Below are 11,881 nucleotides of genomic sequence, written 5' to 3'. Positions count from 1 at the left end.
CGTCTCACTTATAGTGGGATAGATGGAGGACAATATTTGTTAAAGTAGCATGCATAATTAATCCATCTACATTATACTACTGAACTAACAAAGCAAGTAGTGATATTCAATTGAATCATAGTGAAACATTATGTTTTTTTTCTTCACATGCCAACACCGTAACTTCTTCATTTATCAAGACTACACCATACTGCCTCTCATTCTTTGCCTTTCCTTCTCGTATATTCTCTTCCGGTCAATACTCGATCTAGTCGCTGTACAGTTTGCAGCAAATCCTTTCTTCTTATCCACAACACCATCTATTTTTGTCCCCAAATCTGTAGCTTTGTTCATGTCAGATGTGGACTCAAGAAAATTCAATCTACCAGTACGTATTATATAATAGTCATATACGACTCATTCACTCGACTTCCTATACTAATATGTAACTATATATTCATTGCAGAAACAAGGCTAGAGTTGATCCGGCTTCCAGAAAACGAGTTGGACACATTTCCGTACATACTTGCATATAAACCAAGCTGTTAATATTAGGGATGGAGATAAGAAGAAACATGCGATTGAGAAGCTTCACAAGCATCATCTTAGTTGGTGATGAGGAAGAGGGTCATAATTATAATTACAAACTAGTGTGTGATATATGCATACAAACCATTACTATTCCTTCTCGATTCGTATATCCGTATTCGTGTAACCGTAACCCTTAATGTACAAAATGTATTTATTATCATTACTATACATAGAGAAAAAAAATGTCATGATATATATACACCTCATATAATTGAGGAGTTCTTCATCTGGCCTCCAAGTCAGTAATGGTGATCATTGCGTTTTCTAACTCGATTCTCGGTGACATAGAATCTTGTGTTTGGCTGCTTGTTTCTACAAAATATCCAGGCTCTTTGGGATCTGGTAGGATTGCTCCATCAGTTGCTAACATTAAAACCACCGATGGCATGATAGGTCTATCGTCTGCTAATTTCTGAACGCATAACAACCCCACATGTATGCATCTCTTCACTTCCGGTTCAACAAATGTTTCCTTCAAACATTCATCCATTACTTCCATAATTCTCTCATCTTTCCATAGCAACCATGCCTGTCACCACAACCACCAATGTAAGTATGTGTAGTTCTAATAATACATCAAAATATTGAGTAGTAGCCAATAAGAATTAATACACACATGGCCAAGAAGGGTATGATTGTGGTAGTCATGTTCATATCCTCTATTCTTCTTCCCACTCACTATTTCTAGCAATATCACTCCAAAACTGAAGATGTCAGACTTCACAGAGAATTCCCCATCACTCGCATATTCCGGCGCCATATAACCACTGCATACAATTGTTGTTCATAAGGCCACAATTGGAAATGACAAAATATCTTTGATATGATAAAAAGAAAACTTACTATGTCCCAACAATTCTTTTTGTTCTAGCAATTGACTCGTCCTCTTCAAATGCTCTTGCTAACCCGAAGTCGGATATTTTTGGGTCTAAGTTTTCATCTAGTAATATATTGCCTGTCTTCAAATCCCTGTGGATAATCTTTAACCTCGAATCATGCTGGAGATAAAGCAGTCCCCTAGCAATCCCCATGATGATGTCGAAGCGTTTAGGCCATTTTAAAAGCATCCTTCGATTCTCATCTACACACACTTCTTTAATATCAGCAATTGGTTCAATAAACATGAATAGAACAAATAATAGTTTGTAAGATTTAAGAGGCAGCACCAGAAATAAAATAATCTAGGCTCTTATTCTGAAGGTATTCGTATATTAGCACCATTTCTTCTCCTTCAACGCAACGTCCCACAAGTTTGACGAGGTTCCTATGTTGAAGTTTAGCAATCAATTTAACTTCATTTTTGAACTCCTCAACTCCCTGTTCCGAAGTTCTGGACAATCTTTTGACAGCGATGTGTTGGCCCGTTGATAACCGGCCCTGCTTGATCATCTCATATAAATAAGGATGTCTAGAGTTATGCCTGAAGTGGTATAAATGTTACCTTGTAAACAGGCCCAAAACCTCCAGATCCTAACATGTTCTCTAAGGAGAAGTTGTTTGTTGCTTCCACAATATCAGCCATTTTGATTATAGGTACATCTATATCCCCATCTTTCGCGTTTACTGCAACAAGGAAATTTTATTAGTATTCAGGCTCTGCATGCGTTGCGTCCATGTTTTCAACTTGAGAAACATGCTACCTCGCCTCCTTCGTCTTGTCAAATAGACTACTCCCCCGTTTATAATGCTTGCTACAAGGACTCCAACAGCAAGTGATATCGCTATCAACTCTATAGGCAACTTCTTATCCTCTTTTTCCAAATCAGTGCTAAAATCTACCGCCAACAAATCCAATCTTTATACAAGGACATGACATTTTGTACAAAAACATGCACACCTTGAATAGTTGCGTTTTTTAAGTAAGAAGATTGGTGAGTGATAAATACGGATTTTGCATGTTTTAAGAGCCTATATTTGGCCAGTTTTGAATGTCAATCATGCAGATTATGTCATTTAATTACGTATTTTATACATTTTGGTATTTTGACATGTTTTATGAGAAATGTGCAAAATAGACATAAAAAATGTCAGGAAAAGGTCAAAAACGAAGACAGACCTAGTTGTTGAAGTGGTAGGCGAATGTAGATATTCTGCAAAGTATTTGCTGCGGAGAGTCCTCTGGTATCTACAAGATCCCCAAACCACAACACGCAGCCACGGCCTCCATTAGTCACATACGGATTAGCATATGCGTTGCAGCTACAGTTTTTCAAGCACTGGGCTCTGCATTCACGGAGGCTCATGCTACTATTCAACCAAAACTCGAGCATGTCAGGGTACTTCACCCGTCTAACCTCAAGAAATCCGTGTTCGTCCTCACAATCCAATGCCACGAGTCTCCTGCATCCACCACCCCAATCTTGAACTTCCCAGTCATGTGGAAATCGAGGGATGAATCCCTTGAAACACTCACATTTCTTAGCCCTCTCCACTTTGCAGACTGCATTCGGACCGCAGTGGCCGTATCCATCACACTGGTCTCGAGGAAACGAGTCGACAACATTCCACCTATCTCTCTTTGCATTCATCGTACACTGTTGGACCAAACCAGAAACACCCAACGTCGCTCTGATAACAATGGAGCTTTTATAGGCCCTCGACATCGATATCAGCCTCTCCCCCCGAAAAACCAAGCCAGGCTCGGCCGAAACAGTGTTGACATAGCGTGGAATACCATTAAAGTGCAGCCCATTCCAGTTTCCCGTCCGAAACCATTTGGCTGCGCCTCTCAATATGACAATCTCAGGCACGCCCCTGTTCTCGATCCTCATGACGAACTCTCCAGGCGAAGGATCATCCGCATTTCTCCACGACGTCAGGTTCCTCACCACGCCAGCTTCCGCGTCATCCATCATCTTCATATCCGGCAGCAAGGTATCCGTTGGGAAATCAGAACTCTGCCACAAGTAGTCTTCTTCTTCCCTCGTCTCATCAACGACAACCATGTTTCCCGAATCCAGGAGGCGTGCAAGCGGACGAGATGTCGCGACCACTGATGGAGTCACAGACCAGATAATAAGGCTTCCACCTTTGGTTATAGCAAGACTTCCATTAATCGAAATGGCAAGAACTGCTTCTTCAGACTCGATGATGGGATTGTCTCTGTTCGCAACCCAAACTACAGTATCGGGTGTGGCTCTGTACCATATGCCTAAGAATACATTTCTAGATTTTCCGGGACGAAAAAATCCTAGCACGTAAACTTTATTTTCAGAAACCAGATTCTCTCCAATTCGTAGTGTTTGATTTTGGTGAAGTGTATGTGTATCATTTGCTCCATAGGCTTGTTTCAGTAAATGCAGCAAATAGCAAAGGAATATTGCTCTGAATAATAACTTGGCCATATTTTTTTATCATCACTCAGAAAAATTTGAGGCACGCACGCTACTCTATATATATCATTGGAATATTGGATAGTTCATACGTCTAAATATCACTAACATATCGAATTCAAATTAGTAAACGTTAAGTGATTGATGAGTTTATTTGAGTTTAATTCGAATGATTTGGATGCGCTCAGCTATTTACCTAACATAGTCAACTTCCTTTTCGAATTTTTTGTGCCTTCATTTCAAGTCTCTATTTAGTGACATGGTATATAATTAAAAATTTAACGTCAACTTTGAATCAGCATATCAGACTATCAGTCACGTTATCCCTAAACTAGTTTCCACGCCCATGCGATTCAAGATCCAATTTATTTCCCCCATAACCAATTAAAATGAGAAATAATATTATGTAATATAAAGTTAAAAATGTAGTTTATATAATTATAAGGATCCAAAGTCACTAGACCGACCAATGGCAATCGGATTAACAAATCCTTGAAGAGAATGTGAAAAATGGAGAATGAGATGACGGATAAATCTCCAGAAAAATGCAGATATGATGCTTGAAGAAAATAGAGAACGAAGAGGAGAGAAAGAGGGAATTTCATTATGGATTACATTTTTAACAACTGGTGTTTTCAAAAATACAATAAGTCATTTATATAGGCTGATAAAAGTAAGGAAATACCTATCTAATTACAAATTATTTTTCAATTTCTACAGAGAAACAAGGGAATGAGGACTCAGACGACGGAAATCATAGCATCAAAGTGATTTTTCTATAGTATGCTGGGCAGCTGGGGTTTTCAATATGATTTTTCTCTAATATGCTAGGATTATTCAAAATCCAAACTTGTCGCTAATGTGCACTCAAATATCAATTATTTTAATCAGGCTCGTGTGAATGAGATCGGGCGTGACCAACGAATATATGCAATTTTATTTCCTTTTTCTTCTTTTTAATTAAGCCATCATCACCAAATTAGTGGCGGCCGGCAGGTGTATATAGAATTTGGAATTTAAACTCATTATGTCGTTGTAGTGAATAAGATAGGCTACCTAGTCTCTCATTTTGTCACGCATGTTTCAAAATTAATTTGAATTCTAAATCATGAAGTTTCAACAATTTTCTTATGATAACTTTTTTGGATGCAAATTCAATGCCAACTTTGTGCATGTGCTTACAATTTAGGTGTTAATAGTGAATAATGTGTATTAATGTGATGATGTGGACGATTAAATGTCGTAGTTAAGTTTGAGCTTAGGAAACTAAAAAGGATAGCATCAATTTAGTCAAATATGATGAGCAGGGACATTTATTGGGGACCTGAGTGAGTATATAATTCAATACAAATCAATAAGAGAAAGTGTTCGAGATACTAATACACAATAATGAAAAATCGTTAACAAAAAAACAAATCAAAGTTAAAGCTACAAAGGGAAAATACTGAAAGTTGAGAATATTAATTTTCAAATCAAAAGATAGACCTCTCCAAAGAAGGGTTCCTTGAAGGAAAGTTCAGACATCTGTTTCAACTAGACCGCAACCCACGGCAGAGCAAGTAGACATATGATGACTCATATTTTTCTAATAATATTTTCTAATAATTAAATAGTTCAACAGTTTAGAAAAAACAAGTAAAATAAATAACGATATCCAACCAAGATACAAATTATTTGTATCTCGTGGGCTTGGTCACGCGTCTCTTTGGGCGGTCACTCTTCTTTGCAGGCGCAGCCGCGGTTGGCTCGTGGGTGGTCGAGCTCCAATCAGATTCCCCCTTAATTTTCTTGGACGAACGAGGCTTTTTGAGCTCTTGAAACTGATTAGGATTTCCTCTTTAAAATCAAACATATGTTGCTAAAATTAGATGTTTGTTACCTCATTTGGTGGAGGAAGAGTTTGAGTCAAATCCCAAGCTGCTGGATTCAGATGCTCGAATCCGGGCGGACCATCCCACGGCTCCTGTTGCATGAACCGGTGTAAGAGGAGGATTTGGGAAGAAAGTGATGACAAAAATACTCACATCTTTGATCCTAAGTAGTCCTCCTGGTGGTGGTGTATGAGGTTTAACGCCCTTTTGTAAGGCTTCGTGCTCGATCAAAAGATCCTTGAATCTTATACTCCGATTACACTCCTAATGCCAAACGGAGAGAGTATAATTTAAAAAGATGCATCACAAAAGTAGGATTTGATTTCAACATAATGTTCTGTTTTTATTTAGACTATGACTCTGTTTTAGCCACAAATATCACATCATATAGCAGTTGGAAATTTATAACTGAAAATTGAACAAAAAAAAAATAAAGCAAAAAATGAGATCAGAACCTGATCTTCAAACAGTGAGGGATCTGGTTTTTGTTCATCAACATCCATATTTCTCTATCATGAAAAAAAGAAAAATTAACACTAATGAAAAGTTACTGTCTAAAATTGGAGGAACATTATATCTCACGAAAGTGAATGAATGTTTTACTACTTGTTACATTATAATTAAAACTAATATGATCATTCAACCACAAAATATCAATTTAAAAGGGAAAATAAATGTGAGACAGAACACATTAATAATAAAATGTCATGCAAGAAAAATAATGCTTGCCTTAATGGACGAAAGAAGGAGAAGAGCAAAAGTTTTTTGAGTCTTTTTTATGCTCAACTTTTTATACTAACAAACGAAATAATAAAGTTATGGGAAAGTTGTAGGATAGTACAATATAGTACTGCAATAGGAAATGCATGCAAGCTTTTGTGATTTAGCCTAGAAATTGAGAGATAGAGATCTAGAAAACCCAAAAAATTCTAGAAATCAATAGGAAATGCATGCTTGCTTTTCTATTTTTGTAATGAATTAATCAAATACTATATCTTAATATAAGGATTCGCATCCATTAATTTGTAAGCTCTTGCGTTGCGTGGGCACACTAAAGGTGTAAATAGTGATTCTTGGAAATTGATAATAGGCATATAGTAGAACAATCAAAATTCATCAAAGATTTTTTCCCTCACACAACTAAGAATTTTTACTCTTGTGTGTTGTAGCAATCAAAGATTTTTAATTTAAAGTAAAAGTAGGGAAGCGACGTAAGAAAAATGAAAATGATGAGAGCACTTTGGAAAACTAAAACAAGTGATCCGACAGTTTCTAATTTCTTTAGCTTACTAGATATGCAAACGAATGGAACCATGGGTTTGGTTGATGAAGACTTAGATGATGAATTTTCGTCTGGGGAAGACAGTGAAGAGTCCAATTTACTAACTAGCAATGAGGAACTTGAGGATATGGTCTCACCTAAAGATTCTCTTAATGCGTTGAAGGTCTGTGTTGCGGGTGCTCTAAGTTTCCCAGAATTACAATTTTTTGGGATCAAACTTTTGTTCTTGTGTAGTTTGGAACTTGGATCACCAATTTGGTTAAAGTCATATCATGAATTTCTGTTCTTGTGTTGTGGCTCATGTTTATGTATTATTGCATTTGGCACCTTAGTCAAGAATTAAATAAAAAATATTTCCTCTATATCGTAGAAATAGGCGTAATTTCTTTTTTCATACGTCACATACAAATACTTTCTCCGACCCATAGAAATATGCCCTTTAGGGTTGACACATATTTTAATGTGCAATTGGTAAAGTAAAAGAGAATGAGAAAAAGTAATTAAAATTATATAGTGGGTGGTAGGGCCATAAATGATAAAGTAAAAGAGAGAAGAAAAAAAATTACCATAAATGGATATGAACTGTTTCTATGATGAAAAAAAGGAAATATAAACTAGTTCATATCCATTTATAGAAAAAAAATTCATTCTTTTTAAATTTATTAATGTACTCCACTATCCACTACTTTACCAATTATGCTTTAAAACTTGTTCATCTCAATTAGCTCAAGTTCATCTCATAGGCATGCCATCAAAGACGCGTTTGTTAAAAAAAACATCAGTCTCGTACATGTGCCGATCGACTGAACCACCGCCAATGGGATGCAGTACAAACCACTCACAATATGGTTGGAAGCTCAAAAGTTTGGTTTGTTGCGTTAAACAAAAAAAAAGAAACATATTGGTTCAGACGAGATCAAACATATATTATACAGATTATATTCACGTACAATTATTGATACTCGAACACCAGAACGCATCACAACTACAAATGAGCTAAACTTTGCTTAGCCCCTTCACAAAACTTTCACATAAACACTAATAATAGCTCTTCCTTCACAACAGGGACAGCATCCAATAATTATGGAAACAAAAAGAAAACACATGATACGTACAAAAAGAAAATTTTCAATTTTCAATTTTCAAATTTCAATTTGTTCACCAGAAAATTTTCAATACTGAAACACCCTAGACCGATCCCTCTCCAACAGCCCTTCCATGATCACCCGTTTCTTGTACTCCTCCGAGTCGCCTAACTCGTACGACTCAGCCCGTACGACTCAGCCCGTCCGACTTTCCCGCTGGGAGCAATGAACAACCACGCTGAAGTGCAAGCCACTACCGCAAAAACTTTCCCCCAAATCAATGCAGCCAAGCACATCAAAAGCACACATATCTCCATGATGTAACTGCATTTCTTTACGGCTCTTCGCTTCGTCGTCGGTTTGAAATGGTCGGTGGAGACGCGTCCCTGGACGCTGTCCGTTTCCGACCGCGCTGGTGAGGAGCCGGAGAGAGATGATACCGACGATGTTTGGCTTGCGTCCGATGAGAATAGCGGCGAAGCGTTTGCGCTGGGCCAGACGCCTCCGTCGGGCGCTAGCGGCGGTTTACTCCACGCGTTCTTCTTCTTCGATTTTATGAAGCCTTTGCCTCTGAACGGCGAGAAGCTGATTCTGCGATCCGCGTATTCGTCTCTGCTATTTTCGCTCCGGGACTTCTTCAGCTGTTCATAGTTTGAATCATAAATTGATATTCATAAATCAGCGAAATCATATATTATGTATAGTGATGCCAATTACTATTAAATTATTTAAATCAAGTTTTTGATATTCAATCAGAAATTGATATTCATAAATCAGCCAAATGATATAGTAACACGTATTGTGATGCCAATTATAACATTATTCAAAACAAGTTTATGATATTCAGTCAGAAATTGATATTCATAAATAAAGCGAAATGATATTGAGTCAGAAACTAATATTTAAATTACCAGTGTGGTCCGAAAGATGACGGCCTTGAGGGTGGCGGACAAACTGCGGCGAAGCTTCTTCTTCCGGTCGGGGGAGGAGTGGAGCGGAGGGGGATCATAGTCGGTGGCGTCGAGGGTGAGCGGCCGAAAACAGGCCAAAAATCTGCCCCTCCCACGGTTTCTTGTGGCATCCATTAATGGCACGGCTTAACGATGAATACAAGCCATGATAGAAAAACAAAGTGGATGGGAGAAGCGACAAAAACAAACCACCAAAACTGGGTGGGAATTTCAATTACAACTACAACAAGAAGAAGAGAGAGAAGAATACATTTCGATGGCCTAAATTCCTCTCCCCTTACATGGCAGAACCAAATATCAAATTAAAACCGACGGTTATATATATAGATATGAATAGTGGTGCCGCAAATTATGGAATGAACGTCTCGTTTCGCACCGGAAATAGGACTGGAATTCCTTTTACCCTTTTCTGACTATCATTGATTTTTCTATATCACTTTGTAATTCATAAGTCATAACCATTCATTGAAATCGGAATGAACCAAAATAGCATTTCTTGTAGATTAATATTAATCTACTACGATTAATTAATCAAGTACAAATTACGTAAATTAAAAGGATGACATTGTCAATACATATTTTATATATTTTTTAATTAACCTACTAAACAACATTTATTACATTTAATTAAGATTATTTATATGAGTAATGATTTTATTTAGAATAATTTTACTTACCAAACTATGCCTTAGAGCATCCGCAATGGTCGGCTAGCGACCGGCTAGCCGATTCTTCGCGCTGGCCGGTCGGCTAGCCGAACCATTATAGGCGGCCAACGGTATACCGGCCAGCCGATCGGCGTGGGCTGGCCGATGCGCTAGCCGCCATTGTGGCTGCCCGATCGGTCAGCGATCGGCCAACGCCGATTTTTGTTTTTTATTTTTTGTTTTTTTTTACAAACCTATATAAACGCGATTTTCGTTTCATTTTCATTTGCACCACTTGTTTTAACGAGTTTTCTCTCTCTCTAACTTTCTGTACAAGAGCATCATCGCGCGATGAGTAACGTGGGTGGTAGCGGTGGTGGTAGTGGTGGTAGTGGTGGGGATGCTGAGGAGTACGAACGGAGGATGAACGAGGCTATGAATGCCTACATGAACCGCGAGATGGAGCGATACATGCGTATGGTGGAACAGCAGGCGATACCTCGCCCTCCACGAGTTGTCCACCACCGAGCAGTGATTGATCGGGATCACGTAGCTGCACATCAGCGGCTGTACGACGACTACTTTTCAGAGAACCCGCGGTTTCCCGCCAACATGTTCCGGCGGCGTTTTAGAATGCGCAGGGAGTTGTTTATGCGCATCGTTGCGGCATTAGAGCGTCAATATCTGTGTTTCCGCTTCAGGCACGATGCGGCTGGCAGACCCGGTCACACCCCTATTCAAAAGTGCACGGCGACAATCAGGCAGTTGGCCTACGGAGGCGCGGCAGACATGTGGGATGAGTACCTCCACATCGGTGAGTCGTCAGCCCTGAAATGTCTGAAGGAGTTCTGTGGGGGCGTGATCAGCATTTTCGGTGAGCAGTACCTTCGAAGCCCTACTCCCGAAGATTGTCAGAATTTGATGCAGATGCACGGGGAGAAGCATGGGTTCCCCGGGATGTTAGGCAGCATAGATTGTATGCATTGGGAGTGGAAGAACTGTCCGACTGCCTGGAAGGGGGCCTACACGACCGGCTACAAGTCAAAGAACCCCACGATAATCCTCGAGGCCGTAGCTGATTACCGGCTGTGGATCTGGCATGCGTATTTTGGGGTAGCTGGGTCGAACAACGACCTCAACGTCCTGAACTCGTCTCCCCTCTTCAACGAGAAGTGCCAGGGCGTCGGTCCAGCCGTCTCATTTGTGGCCAACGGCAACCGGCATGATATGGGCTACTACTTGGCGGATGGGATATACCCTCGGTGGCCGGTCTTTGTGAAGACGATCAGACAAACAAGTGATGAAAAGAAGGCCTACTTTGCGCAACGACAGGAGTCGGCGCGCAAGGACGTGGAGCGTGCATTTGGTGTGCTCCAGTCTCGATGGGCGGCAATTAAGGGTCCAACGCGTTTGTGGGATGTCGGATGCGTTTCCCAGATAATGTACGCCTGCATTATCCTTCACAACATGATCGTCGAAGACGAAGGCATACAACTGACTAGTTGGGTCAGTGACGATGAAGCCGGTCCAAGCCACGGAACGGCCACCCCTAGTGTACGACGTGGGGTACCTCTCGATGAAGCCGGCCGCCTTCAAGAATTTGCCAACATGCGCCAAGTGGATGCTCATATTCAACTCCAAAAGGATATAATTGAAGAGTTGTGGGCACGGAGGATTGCACGGCGATAGTTTTTTTTCTTTATTATGCACCTTCTTAAATGTAATTTTTTTTTATCTATGTAACTTTTTTAAATGCAATTAATGAATTTATCCGTATATGTCTCGTAAATTTAATTCCGTAATTTAATCGTAATTTTAATTCCGTAAATGGAGTATATTTTGAATTATTTTTATTGCGGCAGGCCTAAATCTGATGTGGCAGGTGGATTTTTTAGTGTTGCTGACGTGGCATGGGAGAGAATGGCTGGCCTATTGCTGGCCTATGGCTGGCCTAAGCACTATTGCGGATGCTCTTAGTACGAGAGGCTATGTGCTGTTAAGGTTCATGGGAAATTGAGAATGTGAATGTAATGTGACCATATAACTTGCTGTGTTGTTTTTTTATCTAGGTAAAACGCATCTTTACATTTCAATAATTTAATTCTCGATTACATCAGGTTTTC

The 11,881-nt window shown here is 39.5% G+C and overlaps 1 protein-coding gene, 1 long non-coding RNA gene and 1 pseudogene across 3 annotated transcripts; all 3 read right to left on the bottom strand.

Annotated features, from left to right (window-relative positions):
* Positions 1–710: 710 nt before the first annotated feature.
* Positions 711–3,914, bottom strand: LOC125209552 (G-type lectin S-receptor-like serine/threonine-protein kinase At4g27290). The gene is made up of 7 exons (XM_048109151.2): positions 2,627–3,914; positions 2,211–2,345; positions 2,012–2,133; positions 1,737–1,947; positions 1,414–1,651; positions 1,187–1,337; positions 711–1,099 (listed from the first exon to the last, which is right to left on the bottom strand). The coding sequence occupies exons 1-7, from the start codon at positions 3,912–3,914 to the stop codon at positions 794–796; spliced, it is 2,451 nt and encodes an 816-aa protein (XP_047965108.1). The 3' UTR covers positions 711–793.
* A 1,430-nt stretch (positions 3,915–5,344) lies between these two features.
* Positions 5,345–6,136, bottom strand: LOC148930396 (uncharacterized). The gene is made up of 2 exons (XR_016136307.1): positions 5,927–6,136; positions 5,345–5,865 (listed from the first exon to the last, which is right to left on the bottom strand). It is a non-coding gene; the product is annotated as an uncharacterized LOC148930396 (long non-coding RNA).
* A 1,804-nt stretch (positions 6,137–7,940) lies between these two features.
* Positions 7,941–9,382, bottom strand: LOC125210875 (uncharacterized; annotated as a pseudogene). The gene is made up of 2 exons (XR_016136176.1): positions 9,052–9,382; positions 7,941–8,781 (listed from the first exon to the last, which is right to left on the bottom strand). The product of XR_016136176.1 is annotated as an uncharacterized LOC125210875 (transcript).
* Positions 9,383–11,881: the final 2,499 nt, after the last annotated feature.

Source organism: Salvia hispanica, chromosome 3 (genome assembly GCF_029641045.1).
Source record: "Salvia hispanica isolate PSC_SH4W2 chromosome 3, Shi_PSC_v1, whole genome shotgun sequence".
NCBI classification, from domain to species: Eukaryota; Viridiplantae; Streptophyta; class Magnoliopsida; order Lamiales; family Lamiaceae; genus Salvia; species Salvia hispanica.
Note: the sequence above shows the minus strand (reverse complement) of the source record. Positions and strands in the feature narration are given on the sequence as shown.